The following is a 21,097-nucleotide window of genomic DNA, read 5'->3' on the forward strand; positions in this document are numbered from 1 at the left end:
ACTACAGATGCTGGAGAATCCAAGATAACAAGGTGTAGAGCCGGATGAACACAGCAGGCCAAGCAGCATCATAGGAGCAGGAAGGCTGATGTTTTGGGCCTAGATCCTTTCTGATGAAGGGTCTAGGTCCAAAACGTCAGCCTTCCTGCTCCTATGATGCTGCTTGGTCTGCTGTGTTCATCCAGCTCTACACCTTGCTATTCAAGATATAACTTGCAAGTTTTTTTTGTGTTTAACTCCGTAGGTTGATACAGCCTCAGTCACTGTCCAATTTATTCCATGACTTTTGAATGATCTATTTCTTTTCAATGAAGGTACATCCAAGGTATAGAAATGAACTACATGCCTATCAGTACTACAGGTTTGAGAATTTATTATTTAGCAAAATAGATGCACTAGTTAAACAATGCCAGGTAGGGACTATTTTTTAGCTTTCAGATTCTTTTTCATGAACCGTAATCTAATTATATGTCACTGCTGTTACAATAATGATGTTGTTATAGTTAATGTAAAACATAATCATGAGCGTCTCATGATGCAGTTCCAGTCAGTGGGCATCAAAATCACTGCATTTTCCATTATGTTTATTGTGACTTAATTCGTAGCGATATTGAATCATTGTACCTTAGTAGAATGTAAAATTACTTGATAAAATCTTGATGTCCAGAATTGCCATGACCTTCACTTTCTGGTAGAAACTAAGCCTGCACTCCTCAATGGAACACCAGCTCTGAGAAAAGACAAAAATAAATTTGCTAATTTCAGCATACTATGAGTTCTTTGTTGCTTGATTAATATTTATAATTGACTTGGCTGATTTATTTTGTGTTTTTCAGCAGTCACTGTGCCTGTTTACATCAGCTGGACTGAAAGACCAACAAAAGAAGCCTATTGCTATTGAACCTGCTGGATTTGGCATTACAGTAGCATCATACGTAGCTAAGTTCAGGAAAACATTGTTAGTACAAGACCTTGCTGAGGTAGGGATATAGATCTTGCGAAATTCTTTTCAGCTTTCTTGGTTTTACTGTTTTATTTTACGTACTGGGAGGGAGAGGTGGATGCTTTCAGTTTGCAGGCTCTGGCAATTTTTTTTGTCTCTGCTACCCTAGCACTTGCATCTTTTACACACCTCCACACCTCCAACTCACCAACCAGAGGGGCTGTCATCAGGCCAAAATTCCTTAACTCAGAAAATTCTGTGCCGTTGGAATCAAGTTCTCTTCCTCACTGCTTCAAAAGTCAACCTTGTCAGACTGAAACAGATAAATGTAGCACTTGATTTTCAATTTGCAAAACTCTCTGCAGTTTCTGAATGTAACAGCCCAACTTCCACTTCAGGTTAAAGTCCAAAAAAAGTGCTTTTTTCCATATAAGGAAAGACATTTTCACCAGAATCTTAGCTTTAATTGTTTCAAAGTTGAAGATAATGATTACTGTAGTGATTGTAATGAAGTCAGTCAGGTGGATCTCATAAAATATATGGCTGTTAATCCAGTGTAATCAGGGAGCCCTGGCTGACAGATATAAACAGGAGTGTCAGAGGTTCTGTTTGCTCTGAGAGCTGGCTTCAAGGAAGCTGGATCCATATCAAGGAATTTCCATGTGTAAGTAAAGGTTAACTTGGTGACGGGATACCAGCCTGTGTGGAGTTATTTCAGTAGTGGTGTCAGAAAAGCATGCTCCTGAAAAAATACATTTCCAACAGTCTTTGAGTTAGGGTGAGCACTTTTGGCATCGTGCCCGTTATTTGGGAAGCTTGACTCATTCAATCCTGCTATCAAAGACTGGGTCCGGCATGTGGAAAGAATGTTTTAGTTTTTCTAGGCAAATGACATTGGGGCAGATGAAAAGCAATGAGTAATTCTCCTGAAAGCTTGTGGACCTGCAGCTTTTTCAGTTATGAACTGCCTGACTTGCCATGAGGTACCAGATCCACAAGCCTCCTATAATACTGCGACACTGTCGGTTTTAATCTGGCAATTCATGACTTATAGGGGAATCCATATCAGGATTTTTAACTAGGTTCAGATGACTGGCAGGGGAATATGACTGTTCAAATCCTTCATGACATGCAGACTGTTTGTTTGGTATATGGGATTAATGATGCAACCATGAAAAAGTGCCTCCTAGCTAAAGCCCATCTAGACTTCAAATGGGTATGACAACTGGCTTTATCATTGGAAGATGCGGCAAGTGGAGCTTATGTTTTGCTAGGTATTGTAATGGAAGTCCAGTCCAACTGAGCTTGGTGAACTCCACTTGAGCAAAGTCTCACTCAGGCCATATCCTGACAGAGGGACTGTAGGTCAGCCCACAGCAAAACCCCAAAACAAAGCTAAACCTCTGCCAAATGGTTAAAATTGTCTTCAGGATCTGGGCTGGCAAGCCATTGTAGTTGCGGCCAGTATGGAAACTTGAGCAAACGAGTCCCACTGGACCTAAATGGAGTAACAACTCGTAGGTTGGTATCCAGGAGAGTGCTCAGGCTGAAAAGGCCACCTACATCTGGTTTGGAACAATTAAATTGCTTAGCAACATCCAAATAAGAACCAATCACAATGAACAATTGGTTAAATAGTCACCCGGTTATCATAAAGGTCAACACTGGCACGGCGGTTTCAGTAATCTCAAACTGGTCTTTAACCAAATTCACTCTGGACTCCAACCCTTAAGGTTCTCTGGCATAGGTTCTCAGTCCAGCTGAGGTCTTGCACAAAATTAACAGATTAAAGATGAAACTTCGGTTCTGGTCTCTTAAGAGAAGCAGCTGGTTCAGTTACGAGTGATTGTAGTTAAAAGCACAGTCCCAAGCTTGATGGACTGAAATTGTTTGAGAAAGATCCACCTAGATTAGCCCAATATTTTTCCATTAGAAAATTGCTGCCTGAGTGATGACCTAATTAAATACCTGGAAGTTTTCAGGAACGTCTAGGGACTATCAAAAGAGCCAAGGCCAGGAAACAATTCCACGATTAGATTAGATTCCCTACGGTGTGGAAACAGGCCCTTCGGCCCAACGAGTCTACACCGCCTCTTGATGTATCCCACCCAGACTCATCCCCCTATAACCCACACACCCATGAATACTACGGGCAATTTAGCATGACCAATCCACCTAACCACATTTTTTGGACTGTGGGGGGAAACCGGAGCACCCGGAGAAAACCCATGCAGACACGGGGAGAATGTGCAAACACCACACAGGCGGTCGCCCAAGGGTGGATTTGAACCCAGGCTCCTGGCGCTGTGAGACTGCAGTGCTAACCACTGAGCCACCATGCTGCCCTATTCTACAGGGCTCGCCCAGTGTAGGCAAAAGTAGAAACACAAATCTGGACCCTGGAAAATGAAAGAATCATCAAACCAGTCCAGTTTGCGGAATAGACAGCACCGGTCATACTGATTTTGAGGCCGGATGGGTCACTTTTTCTTTGTGAGGACTTCAAACAAATGGTAAACCATTTCTTGCAGCTAGATAAATCTCCATTCTCTCGCATTCAGGACCTATATGCAAACCAGACAGGGGAATGTATTCCGCGAAGCTGACATGAGCCATTCGTACATATTATTGTGGTTAGATGAGGATTTCCAGAAGTATGCTACAATTTATAACCATAAGGGTTTGTACCAATCTCTGATACTACCATTTGGGGTATCATCAGCCTGTGCAATTTTTTAGTGGATGTTGGAGAGCATTTTTCAAGGTCTACCCCAGGTAGCCATTTATCTAGATGATGCTAATAATAAGGAAGACTAATTAGAGAACTTTGCCATAATCCTTAGACGTTTCTCCCAGGCAGGCATTCACCTTAGAAGGGAAAAAATGTATGTTCCAGGTACCCCAAGTGATCTGCTTGGGCTACAGAGTCAACAGGACCAGGTTACACCCTTTGAAAGATAAAGTGAGGGTGATAAAGCTGCTCCCACTTCTGTACCAGAGATTAGGACTTTCCTTGGGCTGGTGAATTATTATAAGAGTGTTCATACATAACCTGGTCTCCATCCTGGCACCTTCGCATCTACTCGTAAAAAAGGGTCAGCCTTGGAAATGGTCATGTAGTGAAGCCATAGCTTTCAGGGAAGTGAAGAAACTGTTTTTATCCACTAAGGTGTTTGGCAGCTATGATCCCAAGCAAGATCTGATATTTGTGCAAACAATATCAGATTTTGGACACAGAAGGATCCAGTCCTGGCAAAACTGAAACAGCTGGTGGTGATGGGGGAAAGCAAAGCGCCGTCACAGCCAGAATTGAAACTTTCTTAGTTCCAGAGAGACCAGATCACAGTAGAGGATGGCATATTATTATGGGGAGCAAGAGTGATTGTCCCAAGCAAAGATTGCTGCCAGACACTGGCTAAACTCCTCCAGGGTCATCAGGGGATTTCAAACTAAAAATGAAGTTGAGACGTTATGTCTGGTAGCCAGAATTTGATACATCTACAGTCACATTGATGGGGCAGTGCCCCGAGTGCCAACAAGGCAAAAATTACTGCCAACAGCTCCCTCACATTTGTGGGAATAGCCGGGTAAACCCTGGACGTGGTTACACATCGACAATACAGGTCCTTTCATGGACTCGGCGTTCTTTTTCATTGTGGACACCCACTCAAAATTGCTGGACATGCATAGAGTGCATTTGTCAAAAATGGGGACAACAATATAAAAACTGTGTCCATTTTTTTGCAAAGCACCAACTCCCAGGAGTGTTTGTTTCAGATAACAGGCCATCGTTTACCAGCAGGGAATTTGACTATTCATCATACAAGGACAGCTCCATACCATCAAACATCCAATGGTCTGGCAGAAAAAGCCTGCCTTCAAAGTTTAGGCTGCTCTAAGAAATAGCCAGCAGCTTCATCAGATACCAGACTGTTCTAGTTCCTGTTTGATTATAGGACCACCCCTCACATAACTACAGGGATAGCTCCAGCAGAGTTGCTGATGGCAAGAAGACTCCACACCAGGTTAAATCTGATCTTCCCAGACCTGAGGACAAGAGTGTGAAACGGCATCAAGAATGTCAATGCTGAACACAAGACTTCACCAAGTGAAAGGGACAGTTTACTTCAGGGTACAAAGTTTGGTGCAGGAACCACAGAAATGGCCTCCTTGGGTAAAAAAACATAGTCGACACAAGGTCAGGTCCAATGATATAAAAAGTTTGTGTAGGTGTGTTGGTCATGTGACCGACTCCTCTACTGTCTTTCTCACTGTTCTGGAAACTGAGAGCTCTCTCTTTCCATCAAGCGTTGAAGAATCTGAGATGCGCTCAGCGGGGCTTGCCACCTCTACACCATTGTTCAAGGGGAATGAATTTCTTCCAAAATGCTCTGGGCAGAAGAAGTGAACTATTGTGTGTTACATGCTACCCATATCAGAGGTGGAGTTGGAGGAACCTCCTGGGAACATTTTAGCACCATGTCAGGAAGCTACAAAAAAGAATCAACGTATGCCCTCGGTCTTGGTGGAGGGAAGAGAATGTAGTGACTGTAACAAGGTCAGCCAGGTGGACCATAGAGTGAGTTCCCAGATTGGATCAGGTTAACAGCCCGAATCAGGGAGCCTTGGCTGCCAGATATAAAAAGGAATGTCAGAGGTTCTATTCACTCTGAGAGCTGGATCAGTGTGGATGCTCCATGTGTAAATTAACGGTGACTTGGTGATGGGCTACCAACCAATCTGGAGTCATTTCCATTGCTACGTAACTTTGCCATTTATTTCTGGTGTAAGGCATTAGCAAATCCCATCAATGTGTTCATTAATCACGCCTGGACTGGGTTTGTTACATTGACTGTTTCTTTAGGCTTCCCAATGTACACTGGGTAAATGTACCTTGTGACACGGAACTAGTCCATTCTGACCACACAAGTCCCAATTTGATCCCAAGTCTGTTGAATCAGTTCATCTCAGCAGAGGGACTAATGTTCTTATGCTAGTATTCAACCACTAATCTTCTAAAAACCATTTTCCGTGCCCTTTGCGGGCAAAAAATACATGTCTCTAGAACACAAGAAATTGTGTTTTTGTTATAGAGGGTGTGTCTGAAATTGGAAAATTTTCACTTGGTAGATCTATATCAGCTTCAAAAAACCCATTAGATTCAATTTATGATCCATGCTAAATAGGACTTGATTAAGTCAAGCCCAACAATCCTGAAAGCAGATCCTTGGTGGCCATGTGCTAGGCGAATGCTGAGGCAGTCTAATAAAAAATTCACTGCTGTTCCTAGGTGTTTGACTTTGTGCCAATTATTTTACGTGCTAGCAGTCCTTCTAGCACTCACCCGTCATACCCCATCATCCATTGTCTTACCTCCATATCACCTCATTAGTCACTCAGCCAATATCCGCTTTGGGCAGACCTTGGGAGCAAAGCAATGAAAAGAAATACATTTCTGACAGTATGATGTAGCTCTTGGTCCTACAGACTTGACAGTGAAAAATCTCCCATTCAAGAAACCCATTCTTAGCATAACACATAAAAACAAACAAATCTATGTTCAGTTCCCAGAAAGACAACTAATCCTTTAAAATATATTAAATTGTCAACCAAACTGGGAACTCTCTGAGATAATTGTAGTTTTTGAAAATTCAGTCAAGCATTCATTATGTTATTATTATAACTTTTAGGAAAATGGTGGCATAACAACGCAATTAAAATTATTTGTGGATAAGGTGGTATAGTGGGAATGTCACTGTACTAATAACCCAGAACCCTCAGTTAACATTTTGAAGGCATGGTTTTGAAACTCACCATGGAGGTGGTAAAATTTGAATTTGGTAAAAATCCTAACAAAATACTAATTTTACTAATATCCTTTTAATTTAGAGAATTTGCTATCCCTACCTGGTCTGGCCTACCTGTGACTCCAGATCCAAAGTAATTTGTTGATTCTGACTCCTAGCTGCACTCTAGACAGTTACAAATCAGCAAAAAATGGCAGCATCGCCAGCAATGCCCACATCCAGTGAATGAATCATAAAAGAACTATACATCTAGATTTTTTTTTCAACAATATGGATAGTCTGTCAATCTGTTTTCCAGCTCAGGTTTTCAGAGTTTTGTTTTCAAACACCAAAAATAGGATATATTTGATCTCCAGTACTGTGTTCAAATGGCCCTACTGAGTTTGTCTTTGACTCTTCCATAATTTATGCTGTCCCCGTTATCTGATCCAAAAAAATTTGGTTCCATTGAAAAAGTGACAGGACTTCTTTACCTAGGACTTGAACTTGTAAATTAATATTACTGCTTTGATAAGATCCCAGAGGGATCCTAATCAAGAATCTGTTAACTAGAAAGGAGACAGCAAGGATTGCAGATGCTGGAAGCTAGAGTCAATAAATGTGGGGCTGGAAAAGCACAGCCAGTCAGACAGCATCCGAGGAGTAATGAAAGTCAATGTTTCGGACCAAAACCCTTCTTCAGGACTAGAAAGAATCACACTGTTCGTAGGTTAGTAGTAGAAACGGGGTGAAACATAGGATTAAATTGTTTATCATCTTCTGATTTGTTATTTCGCTGCATAAAATCCCAAGTTAAGAAAGGTCCCAGGCTGTCAACAGTACCGTATTAAACCAGATAGTGCAAAAATGAAGTCTAAAATGACAACATATTCCTCTTTTTTTAAATTAACTTGGTATTGTTCATCAGTGCTGTGCCTGAGATTGAGGTAATTAGATTGACCATTAAAAATTTAATAATTAATACTCCCAAATAAAAATAAAATGTAATGAAATTTCCCATGGTTGCAAAATACCCTAAAAATATTGTAATCACAAATAAACTGTGGATGAAATCTTATTCCCTCTTTCGTGGTGTGCTTGGAGGTGGAAAAGCCTAAATTAGGGAGGATCTAAACCCCATCACTTTTCTATTTGCACCAAAATTAAGGACCTTGACCAGATTTTCTACTTTTCTACAACTGAGGGCATTAAGTTGCCAATTAGTGACTGCTGAGAGGCCCTATTCCACTGCCACGTATGTTAGCCCAGTTATAGGCATGACACTTGGAATGCAGCATGTGTGCAATAAATAAAACTGTATGGCCAGCACACTACCTAGAAAGATTAGATTAGATTAGATTCCCTACGGTGTGGAAACAGGCCCTTTGGCCCAACAAGCCCACACCGCCCTGAGAGCATCCCGCCCAGACCCATCCCACTGTAACCCACATGTTCCTGAACACTACAGGCAATTTAGCATGGCCAATCCACCTAGCATGCACATCTTTGGACTGTGGAGTGGTGGTGACTCAATCTAAGACACTCAGTACCCAATTTTAGGGACTTCATATCAGGAAGGGGGAGTGGGACAAAGGTGAAGAATCGTTGTTGCCAAACCTCCTCAGCCCACAAAACCCCTCTTTGACGTTATAGTTATCTGTCGCGTAGTCTTTGATTCTGAAACTCCAGCAGTAGCGACTGCATTAATAATTATGCTGTTAAGCAACAATTTCTTATTAACTAGCCATTCTCCGAAAGTGGGACCTCCACCTTGGGATCTTATTTCCGGTGAGAGCTCGCCACTACTTGATTGGCTTATGATTCATTGCCTCATTTCTGGAAGAATCAATGTGAATGTCTCACTGATTCTCCAAGTGGCAAGTAAGATGGTCAATGCTGAAACAAGATTCTGTTGTTGAAGGTACTTTAGGATGTCTTTAGATTTTTGATAGTTGTTATCTAAATGCAAGTTCTTTTTTCTGTTAATTAAACCTAGAATTCCATGTTTTGTTTTGAAACAACTGTATTCACTTGCTCTTGCTTTAAAGAATACAAGCTTTTAAAATGTTAACATTAATATATGCATTCTCTTACTTCGGTCAAAACTTTCACCTTGCATTTCTGTATTAAGTTTAACCTGACATCTCTTTCTCTTATGCTTTTAATGACCTACAAAGGCCACATAAGATTATCTGCAGTTAAGCATGCACCATCTTTTTTTAATCTGACATTATAATATTGAGTCCCTTAACTGTGAAGTGCAATAGATTCAGCTCTGGCCCAGGAGTTACAATTGTTTGGATCCATCTATTAGTATTATCTGCTACTATTTTGTGTTCTTAAGCCAACTTGTAACATTTTATGCCTTTAATTTTAGCAATGTTCCTTGTGCAGCACACAACTTATATTTACACCATAATAAGAGAAAAGTTGTTTTGTATACAAAAATATTTTAAAATTGAGAATTAATTACCATATATTCTTATACTTCTAATCTTGTACTAGTAATATACAAAGTTTAATACATTGGTGGAGTTTGTAACTACTATCAATAAAGTGCCCTGTACAGGAATAATTTCAAAATATCTCTGATTTTAGCTATTATCCTTTGAAACTTAAAAGATTAAGTAATGCATTAACTGTTTCAAGCTTTGAACATTTATTAAAAACATGTTATATATAGGGATATATGTAACAAATTCATGAGTCACGGCATGTTTCATATGCTGCTTTATTTCTGATTTTATAGCATGACAAATCCACTTGTTTCACAGTTTGGCATTGGGTGGTGAGATTCTCATATTAGGGGGGAATTGTGCAATGGCATCTGCTTGTATCTGATGCACACCCACATTCTCTTTTTCTTTAGGATAGTCGATTCCCTAAGGGGATATCGATGGACTCAACGTCTCCTATTCAGTCTGTCCTCTGCTTACCAATTGTTACTGCCAGCAATGACTTGTTAGGTGTTTTGGAATTGTATCGACAACGTGGCAGAAATCCCTTTGACAGTGATCAGCAGCAGGTGGGTTTCTATTCTTGTGGTCAAGCAAAATTCTCATTTAACACTGCAGATTTTAAACGTAAACCAAAAATGCAATTTTTACTTAATATCTCTATGATATTCAGCAGTCCAAAATTATTTTAACACGGTTAACCCAGAAAATGGAGAGGTCTTGTGTAGAAGTGAGTCGCATCCTATCTTTTGAGCTAGAGTTCCTGGATTCAATTCTCATTGCAAAGCTTGACAGCCTCAGAAGATGCATTTGTAACATGGCTGAACATGTTGATTATCAACCTGCAAATCCTTTAAGTAAGCCAATGGCAGGCATTAAGAGCAGCATAGTTTTCCTGATGAGCTACGTTCAATGCAGAGTGATAGTGCAAGCTATAGCCTCTGGTGATAGACTAGCGACCTGCTGTATAGAAAACTAACCAAGGAAACGAGTGTGCTTTGTCTACCTCATGCACCGTTAGGTGTGGTAAGAGAAAAGAAGAATCCAGAAAATCAATATGATTCAAAAATAAGTATTAGCAATTGATTATTCTGCTTGAGAAACCCTGACCACAGTTTTAAAACTTACTGTAATGTCTGTGAGTTCTCAGATAAAACTTCAAATGATATAGAGGAGTTCCTCCAAATACTGATTAAGTATATTAATAGAGTCATGTATACCAGATCAATAATAAGCACATACCATTTAATCTGATATAAGCAAAAGTGGTCACAAAAACATATAATTAGTCAGTGAGTATGTGGACTAGATCTATTTAAGTAGAGTTTCTACTTCTGATCAACAGTGAGTGTAGACATTGGATTAAGACCAGATCAGGTTTGGTAACATTCATTCCACTCAGAGTCTGCCTTCATTCATGGCCAAGGTCAACATGTGGAAAACAGATAATTGACCAGTTGTTGAGTAAACTGTTAATACATGTGCTAACTGAAACATACAAAACAGAAGTCAGTACTTTCAGAGGAAGAAGGACAATAAGTGAAGATGATGATGGAAAGGTATCCTACTTCACGTGGACTGTGTGTAAAAGCCTTACTTTGTGTTCTTTGTTCCAGATTGCCACTGCAAACTTAGCGTGGGCTTCAGTGGCAATACATCAAGTTGAGGTAGGATTCCAACATTTTCTCGTGTTTTTTTGTTTCAGGTCTCATGATATTAAAACGTGCTGACAACTTTTTCAAATCCTCTGCTACTCTACACTGTAGCTCTGTTCCATGCCATCCTTAGCCACTTCCCACATTCTGTAGCCGCTTCCAAACTTCCCAGATGTAAGAGATTATTAAAGAAAAAGCTGTGGTTGCTAATCGTTACATGAAAAGCAGACTGTATAAAGATAGATGGTAAAAATGGGGAAGAGAATAATTAATGGAGAAACAAAGAAGTAATAAGAAGTATGCAGAAGAGTACCAGAAAAAAATTGAGAGCTCAAGGAGAAGAATAACAGAGTAAGGTCAGGATTTCTGTGAAGGTGAGAGGAAACATGATTCGGTCAAATTCCTGACTCTGCAAATTCATCCCCATCTCCTTATTTTCATTCTGGTGTAGATTGGAATTGAGCCCACCACCTCCAGAAGTAATAGAGGCAGGAGGCAGATGGTGAAGTTTGCAGGCGACAAAGCCTCCTCTGTACGCTGGGACATAGACCCTGTTGTAACCATGACAGTCAGCCCCTCAAGCACTCAGCATTCGCATATGCTTTCATGTTTCTGATTATTGGCCAAGTCAAGCAGCTTAAAATAGGACATTGTTGAGGTATTATAAACCATCAAAAACAGCAGAATCATAGAGCTACAGTCCATAACTCCATGGTCCAGCATAAGCCTTGCTTAACCATGATTATGAAAGCGCAAGTACATAAGAGAATGCTGAATCCAGCATTGGGCTGTAAATCAGCTGTCTGCCTGGAAGCTACAACACAAGATTATGCGTATGCTAAACAGTAGAAACAGCCTGCAGTAGACAGGGCTAAGGTACATGTCGCTGATCAGACCAAGTCAAAACTACTCATCTCCACCAAATCTAGTCCATAGATATTGGTGGACAGTTGAACTCAATTTTCATCCCTTTCTGTTTAATCGTAATTCCATCATTTGAGTTTCCATCATCAATCTGGGATTGCCATTTCCTAAAACCTAGAACAATCAGTATATGATATGGTTAGAGTGTCTAGGTCAGTCACAGGATAGTTTTTTGAGGAGTGACTTTAAAGTCTTACAAGGCGAAAGCCCCGTGGGTAATTGAGTACATTCCAGTTGTCCACTTATGGGCAAATACAACAAAACTCCAAGAAGCTTGACACCATCCAGCACAAAGCAGTCTGCTTCATTGTGCCTCGTTATAGAATCATGGAGCACAGAAGGAAACCATTTAGCCCATTATGTTGCTGCTGGTTCTTAAAAATGGTTTCCCCAGTAGTCTCATTTACGTGCTGTTTCCTGACAAAATTGCAATCTGTTCCAGTTAAAGTCTATATCTAATTCCCTTTTGGAAGTTACTATTGAATTTGCTTCCTCCACCTGATCAAGTGGTATATTCTTGATCATGATTTATCTAAACTCTGGTTCTTCTGTAAATTATTTTAAATTTATGTCTTGTGGCTATCAGCTCACCAGCTAGTAAGGTTTCTCCGTTTTGCTCGTCAAAACCCCTCCATCCATTAGCTTAAACGTTCACTTGCACATATGCAGAAATACACTAATAGATGCCTAGTTGACCTCTTTGGGGTCAAGGTCCTTTTCAAACATTGCCCTGATTGAAACTCCTGTTTCAGATTTCCAAAGGTCTTGCCAAACAGAGTGAAATGAATGATTTTCTGCTTGATGTATCCAAGTAAGTGATTCATATTTTTAATTTGATAAATACATTGTTTGGGGTAGTAGGAATTGCTGATGCTGGAGAATCTGAGATAACATGGTGTGAAGTTGGATGAACACAGCAGGCCAAGTAGCATCAGAAGGTTAGGAAATATTCCTTATTTCTGGGGAAGGATGTCGACCCGAAACATCAACTTTCCTGCTCCCTGGCCAATATCTCTGTCTCCAGCTTGCTACAGTGTTCCAGTGAAGCCCAGCACAAGCTGGAGGAACAACGCCTCATTTTCCGCTTGGGACCCTATAGCCCTCCGGACACAATATTGAGTTCAGAGATAATGGGAACTGCAGATGCTGGAGATTCCAAGATAATAAAATGTGAGGCTGGATGAACACAGCAGGCCAAGCAGCATCTCAGGAGCACAAAAGCTGACGTTTCGGGCCTAGACCCTTCATCAGAGAGGGGGATGGGGGGAGGGAACTGGAATAAATAGGGAGAGAGGGGGAGGCAGACCGAAGATGGAGAGTAAAGAAGATAGGTGGAGAGAGTGTAGGTGGGGAGGTAGGGAGGGGATAGGTCAGTCCAGGGAAGACGGACAGGTCAAGGAGGTGGGATGAGGTTAGTAGGTAGCTGGGGGTGCGGCTTGGGGTGGGAGGAAGGGATGGGTGAGAGGAAGAACCGGTTAGGGAGGCAGAGACAGGTTGGACTGGTTTTGGGATGCAGTGGGTGGGGGGGAAGAGCTGGGCTGGTTGTGTGGTGCAGTGGGGGGAGGGGATGAACTGGGCTGGTTTAGGGATGCAGTAGGGGAAGGGGAGATTTTGAAACTGGTGAAGTCCACATTGATACCATATGGCTGTAGGGTTCCCAGGCGGAATATGAGTTGCTGTTCCTGCAACCTTCGGGTGGCATCATTGTGGCAGTGCAGGAGGCCCATGATGGACATGTCATCAAGAGAATGGGAGGGGGAGTGGAAATGGTTTGCGACTGGGAGGTGCAGTTGTTTGTTGCGAACTGAGCGGAGGTGTTCTGCAAAGCGGTCCCCAAGCCTCCGCTTGGTTTCCCCAATGTAGAGGAAGCCGCACCGGGTACAGTGGATGCAGTATACCACATTGACAGATGTGCAGGTGAACCTCTGCTTAATGTGGAATGCCATCTTGGGGCCTGGGATGGGGGTGAGGGAGGAGGTGTGGGGACAAGTGTAGCATTTCCTGCGGTTGCAGGGGAAGGTGCCGGGTGTGGTGGGGTTGGAGGGCAGTGTGGAGCGAACAAGGGAGTCACGGAGAGAGTGGTCTCTCCGGAAAGCAGACAGGGGAGGGGATGGAAAAATGTCTTGGGTGGTGGGGTCGGATTGTAAATGGCGGAAGTGTCGGAAGATAATGCGTTGTATCCGGAGGTTGGTAGGGTGGTGTGTGAGAACGAGGGGGATCCTCTTGGGGCGGTTGTGGCGGGGGCGGGGTGTGAGGGATGTGTCGCGGGAAATGCGGAAGACGCGGTCAAGGGCGTTCTCGATCACCGTGGGGGGAAAGTTGCGGTCCTTAAAGAACTTGGACATCTGGGATGTGCGGGAGTGGAATGTCTTATCGTGGGAGCAGATGCGGCGGAGGCGGAGGAATTGGGAATAGGGGATGGAATTTTTGCAGGAGGGTGGGTGGGAGGAGGTGTATTCTAGGTAGCTGTGGGAGTCGGTGGGCTTGAAATGGACATCAGTTACAAGCTGGTTGCCTGAGATGGAGACTGAGAGGTCCAGGAAGGTGAGGGATGTGCTGGAGATGGCCCAGGTGAACTGAAGGTTGGGGTGGAAGGTGTTGGTGAAGTGGATGAACTGTTCGAGCTCCTCTGGGGAGCAAGAGGCGGCGCCGATACAGTCATCAATGTACCGGAGGAAGAGGTGGGGTTTGGGGCCTGTGTAGGTGCGGAAGACGGACTGTTCCACGTAACCTATATTGAGTTCAATTATTTTAGGGCCTAAACTCTCCCATGTCCCAGCCCCCCACCCCGCATACCAGGTGTTGTTACCTCATAGCCTACCACAACACACCCCCTTGTTGTTAGTCACTAACAGTCCCCATTAACAACTACTCACTCCCTAACCTGATCGTTAGCAACTCCTTTGTCTGTCCAACCGACTTTCTGTGTCTTTGGGCTCTATCCTATCGTTTACTCCCGACCCCACCCCACCTCCTTATTTTCTGCACATAAAGTGACGTTTTCCCAGCCACCATCAGTTCTGAGGAAGGGTCACTGGACCCAAAACTTTGTTTTCTCATCCACAGATGCTGCCAGACCTGCTGATCTTTTCCAGCAACTTTGTTTTTCTTCCTGCTCCTCTGATACTGCTTGACCTGCTGTGTTCATCCAGCTTCACACCGCATTATCTCACAGTGTATGGGGTGATCGTTTATACAGAGTAATGTATTGTGTTATGACCAAGTGAGGAAGAAAAACAGTCAAGAGTGGTGAATTCATGGAATTCTGGTCTTAATGAATTGTTGTTTTTCAACTTGTATTTTTATTGGGCCTTGACTCTGGAGCTTTAGAGAAACAGAGAACAAGCCTTCCAAAGTTTGTTGTCATGAAACTGTATTCTTCTCTGCTTATCGAAACAAGCTACTGAAATATATTGTTTATATATTTGTTTGTTTATTTATTCCCTTGTCAAGCTCCATTGTCTTTCCAATCTGAAAATACGGCAGGCACTCTTTCATATATCGAAATGTCAACTTAATGTGCAAGTGTGGATAACGCAAGATGTGCATATTTCTTCAGACTAACTTGGTTATCTGGTTTCACTCTCTGGATGAAATGATAACTTCAGTATAGTTGATATAGTGTACCCAGATGGGTTCCCTGGATCTGCCGCACTCTATGGTCAGGTGATCACAGCAGTTAATTTTGGTCAATATTTGTTGTTTTGAAAAATCATTTAAGTCCATGGAGACATTAAAATCAGAAGATGGTAGTTCAGTATTGCTAGTTGATTCTTACCACTGTTTTAACAATTGTTACAATCCATATGGAGACTTTTAAAAAAGATGATTTTCCTATAAGGCCAACACAAAACTGAAGGATAGGTTTTCCTATTTCAAGATTTTCACTGGAACAAGCTGGAATGAACATAGCTCAAACATTAACTAGTAGCTATTGCATCAAAGTGGCAATAAGGTACTTTTGCATAAACTATCTCAAAAATTCAAGAAACATAATAAATTCCTTTCACTTTGCACAGGGCTTCTAGCACTGCAAGTAAAATTCCGAAGGTACTCCCGGTACTCCAGTAGGGTTTTTCTCTCCACAGTGTTAGGTCAAAACTTTGACTGTCATTCAAAAGTCATCTTACTCAGCCTGTGTTTTCCAGATCTTACTTTACCCAAAACTCCCATTTCATTGACATTTTGATCCATAAATTTCTAAAAGACTCTTTGGTCTATTCCCTCTTTATCCCATATAAAATTGATCCTCTCGTGATCAACCACAATTTTATTGAATGGCAGAGCAGGCTTCAAGGGCTGAGTGGTGTACTCTTGTTCCTTGTTCCTGTGTTCATCCTGCTTGGTTGTTAACACAAGCCCTTCTCTGCTTCACATAGCAATAGCTGCTTTTGCTTCTTCTATTGCTCTTGTGCCCTCTCGCCCTCTCTCGCACACGCTTTTTGTGTCTCAATGATAACGGTCCTATGTGTGAAAGCTGTCACTTGGTATTTCACTAATTTTTAGTTTGCGATTCTTTCCCTAGGATGGCCAGATTACTTCCAAGCTCCCAACTGCATTCTGGGAGTTTCATTTAATTATTATGAAGAGTTGTTCTACGTTTCCTTGGCAACACTCAAACGTTCAGGGCAGTCCACCCCTCTGAAAATGGCAGCCTAAAAGATCTGCTATTATCCTCATTTTTAAGTGATTGCATTCCATAGCAGAGGAAAAAGAAACATTGTATCTGCACCTTCTAAGCTCAAATTCAGTACCACCTGTACTTTAAATGTACATTCAATTTTCTTCATCAGTTAATTAAATAACTCAACATAAATTTGAAAGTATGAAAGAAAGATCTAACAATTTACTGCTCATTAGATTGACTACGCTCCATCTAGTGACAGGGGTTGGTCTACACAGCTGGATCCGTAGGATTCCTTGCACTGACAAACTTCTGGCAATAGATGAAGCCCATAACCTCAAGTTAAGGAGAGAAGTGAAGACATAGGAGCAGAGTCAATAGCAAAGGCAGGAGCAGACCTGGAGCCGAAAGGTGAGAACAGGAAGCAAGAAACACTGGGAGGTTGAGGCCAAGGAGGAGCAAACCATTATTAATTGTCATAAAAACCCATCTAATTCACTGGTGTTCTTTTGGAAAGGGAACTTGCTGTTCTTACCTGGTCTGGCCTACATGTGACTGCAGACCCACAAAGAATGTGGTTGACCTTCTGAAAGACCAGGCAAGCCAGGTTAATTGCATCAGATGACAAAATAGCATCGAAAAAGGAAAGCATTCATACAGACCAATTATTACCAACTTGGGCATTGGAAACGACAACAAGATGCAGCACTGTCCAACTTGCGACCTCCTTGCTAACATCTAGGGGCTAGTGCCAAGTGGAGAGCTGTTTTACAGAGTAGTTGAGCAATAGCCTGACACTGTCATACACTCAGAATTGTACCTCGCTGATCACTTCCAGTTCAACAGCATCATCCCTGGGTATGCCCAGATCTATCAGCAGGACAACCTATCAGAAGTGGTGGCACAAAGGTATTCTGTTGGGAGGAATCATCCCAGGAGTCTTCAGTATGATTGTGGACCCCGTGAGGCCTCATGACATCAGGCCAAGCATGGAGAAGAAGGCCCGCTGCTGGTGACTACATACTGTGGCCTCATTTGACAAACCAATATTCCTCTTGAATTTCACTACAAGGAAGCACTGAGGATGGCAAGAGCATGGAATGGACTTTGGATGGGTACCTCAATATCAAGAGTTGCTCAGCAGTGCCTCTACTGCCAGACCTAGCCAAGTCCTACAAGATTTAATTACTAGATTGGGTCTGCAGCAAATGGTGAAGCACCAACAATGAGACAAAACATACTTGACCTCATCCTCACCAATGAACCTGCCAGATGATTCTGTCCATGATAGCATTGGTAGGAAGGTCCAAATCTGAAGTCCTGTTTCCACACTGAGGATACTCTCCATTGTGTTTTGTGGCACTACCACTGCGCTAAATGGGATTGATTTTGAACAGATCTAAGGGCTCAAGACAGAGGCAACATGAGCTATATAAGCGCAACAGTATTATCCCCAACTCTACCATTACCATTAGGCCAGAGATAGAACCATAGAATCCCTACAGGGTGGAAACAGGCCCTTTGGCCTAACAAATCCATGCTGACCCTCAGGGCATCCCACCCAGACCCATCCACCTAACCTACACATCCCTGAACACTAAATGCAATTTAGCATGGCCAATCCACCTAGCCTACGCATCTTTGGACTGTGGGAGGAAACCGGAACACCTGGAGGAAACCCATGCAGACATGGGGAGAATATGCAAATTCCATGCAGACAGTTGCCCAAGGGCGGAAATTAAACCCAGGTCCCTAGCACTATGAGGAAGCATTGCTAACCACTGTGCCACGATGCCACCCCAAATCAAACCTTTTGAATGAAGAATGCAGAATGAAATGCCCAGGGGAAGCACCAGGCATTTCTAGAAATGGGGCGTAACTTGAAGCTGCAAAACAGGACTACTTGTGTGCCAAACAGCATAAGCAGCATTTATGGAGCTAAGTGATTCCGCAGTATCCAGTCATGAACAGCAATGGACAAAGGGTGTTTGTGGAGGCAATGGCCTACTGGTATTATTGCCAGACTATTAATTCAGAAACCTTGATTCAAATCACATTATTGTCGAAGATTGAATTTGAAATCAATAAAACTCTGGAACTGAGAGTCTAATGATGACCATGAAACCTTTGTCAATTATCAGAAGAGTTCACTAAAGTCCTTAAAGGAAGAAAATTGCTGTACTTGCCTGGTTGAAAAAGTTTCCTTGGGTAAGGGATCCAAAACCATTCAGTTTTTCAGCTGTGGTCTGATTAGTGCCTTGTATACTTAGCAAGAGTTTCCACTTCATTATACTCCATTCTGTATGAAATAAAAGCCAACATTCCATTTGCCTTCCTTATTAGCCACTGAATTTGAATGAAAGCTTTTTGTGGTTTATGTGTGACTGCCCTCAGAAGTGGCTGAGCAAGCCTTCATTCGCAGTAATCACCAAAGTGTCAAAGTAGAAAGAAATTAGACCTATCGCCTACCATCAACCTAAGCTCATAAATAACAAAGGAAAAAATAGCTGTAATGCCCCATTAAAGTCCTTGTTGCTAACACTTGGGGCTAGTGCCAAAATTGGGCACCACTGATGGATATGCCTGTCCCATGGCAAGGAAGCCCCACCTGCTGATCACCACATACTGGCCTCCTGTGGTTGCTGAATCAGTATTCCTCCGTGTTGAACACCATTTAGAGGAAGCACCAAAAGTGTTAAGGGTGCAGAAATTGCTCTTGTTGCGGAATTTCAGTGTCCACCACAAGAGTGGCTTAGCTGCAACACTATTGATTGAACTGATCACTTTCTACAGAACATATCTGTTAGACGTACCAGTGGCAGGTGATGAGGTAGGACACAAGGGGAAATTTACTTGATCTTATCCTTGCCAATCTGCCTGCCACAGATGCTTCTGTCCTTGACAGTATTGGTGAGTACAGCACAGTGCTTATGGAGACAAAATACAACCTTCACAATGCTGATACCTTACCTGATAATTGTGTGACATTATCACCATACTAAAATGGACAGACTTCAAATGACTCAAGACTGAGCATCCAAGAGGCACTGAGGGCCGCCAACAGCAGCAGATTCATACTCTCAACAGAATCTGCAACCTTATGGCCTGGCATATCCCCCACTCATCAAGCCAAGGGAATCAACCACGGCTGAATGAAAAATTCAGTTTGACATGCAAGAAGCAGCACCAGATATACCTAAAAATGAGATGTCAACTTGGTAAAGCTACCAAACTGAATTATTTACATGTGCCAAAAACCATAAGCAGCAACTTATGAGCTGCAATCCACAACCAATGCATCAGATCCAATCTCTGCCGTCCTGCCTCATCTATTCCTGAATGGTGGTGAGCAATTAAACAACTTACTCGACAAAGAGGCTGCACAAGTTTCCTATCCTGAATAGTGGGAGAACCCAACACATCAGTGAAGATGAAAAGGTTAAAGCATTTACAACAATCTGCAGCCAGAAGTACCAAGTGCATGATCATTCTTGGCTTCTTTCAGAGGTGATCAGCATCACAGATACAAGTCTTCAGCCAATTTGATTCACTCCACATGATGCTAAGAAAAAGTTAGAGGCACTGGATAGTGAAAAGGCTATGGGCCCTGAAGCATTCAGCAATAGCACAAAAGATTGTGCTCCAGAACTTGCTGCTCCCCTAGTCAAGCTCATCCAGTACAGTTACAACTCTGGTATCTACCTGACAATGTGGAAAATTGCCCAGTATGCCTTGCACACAAAAACAGGACAAACCCAACCTGGCCAATTACTGTCTCATCAGTCTACTTCTGATCATCAAAAATGATGGAAGGTACCATTAATAACCGGCTCAGTGACACTCAGTTTGGGTTCTGCCAGGGCCACTCAGTTCCTGACCTCATTACAGCCTTGGTTCAAACATAGTCAAAAGACCACAATTCCAAAGGTGAAGTATGAGTGACTGTGCTTGGCATTATGGTTGGATTTGACTGAATACGGCAATAGGTGACTGAGTAAATCTGAATTCAGTGGGAATCAGCGAGAATTCTGCTGGTTGGACACATACCTGACTCATTGGAAGATTGTTATTGTTGTTGGAGGTCCATCGCCTCAGCTGCAGGACATTTCAGTAGGAGTTCCTCAGAGTAGTGTCCTAGGACCAACAGCCTTCAATTGCTTCATCAATGACCGTCCCTGCAAAATAAGGTTATAAGTTGGAATGGGGATGTTGCCAATAATTGCATAGTGTTCAGTACATTTGCAATTCCTCAGATACTTAAGCAGTCCATGTTCAAATGCAACAAAATCTGGACAATATCCAAGCTCAGAATGAAACACACAAGTAATATTCACACCGAACAAATGCCAGGCAATGACCATCTCTCTAATAAGAGAGAATATATCTACTGTCCTTAGGATTCAGTGGCATTTACAATCACCGAATCCTCCACTAACAATATCTGAGGTTACCATTGATTAGAAACTGATTAGATTTGTCATATAAATACAGTGGCTACAAGAGCAGGTCAGAGCCTCAAAATTGTAGGGATCAACTGTGCTCCTGACTCTCCAGTAGCTGTCCACCAAATACAAAGCACAAGGCAGGAGTGTAATGGAACACATTCCACCTGCCTGGATTAATGCAATTTTAGCACCCGGGAAGCTTGACTCCATCCAGGACAAAGCAACTGCACCCCCACACCCATAAACATCCACTTCCTCTTTCAC

At 42.4% G+C, this 21,097-nt stretch overlaps 1 protein-coding gene across 6 annotated transcripts in view; it reads left to right on the top strand.

Moving 5' to 3' along the window:
• The window catches only part of pde10a (phosphodiesterase 10A), a 479,754-nt gene that overhangs the window by 330,145 nt on the left and 128,512 nt on the right, over window positions 1–21,097 (top strand). For 4 of the 6 annotated variants that reach the window (XR_009446146.1, XM_059648492.1, XM_059648495.1 and 1 more), the window contains 4 exons: window positions 837–980; window positions 9,599–9,754; window positions 10,802–10,852; window positions 12,517–12,575. Coding sequence is in view for 5 of the 6 variants with exons in the window: in XM_059648492.1 (XP_059504475.1) it covers window positions 837–980; window positions 9,599–9,754; window positions 10,802–10,852; window positions 12,517–12,575 (410 nt within the window). In the remaining variant the exon portion in view is untranslated. The remainder of the gene's footprint in view (window positions 1–836; window positions 981–9,598; window positions 9,755–10,801; window positions 10,853–12,516; window positions 12,576–21,097) is intronic. The other 2 variants (XM_059648493.1, XM_059648494.1) reach the window with 1 other exon arrangement.

The sequence above is a fragment of the Stegostoma tigrinum genome, chromosome 9 (assembly GCF_030684315.1).
Source record: "Stegostoma tigrinum isolate sSteTig4 chromosome 9, sSteTig4.hap1, whole genome shotgun sequence".
Lineage (NCBI taxonomy): Eukaryota > Metazoa > Chordata > Chondrichthyes > Orectolobiformes > Stegostomatidae > Stegostoma > Stegostoma tigrinum.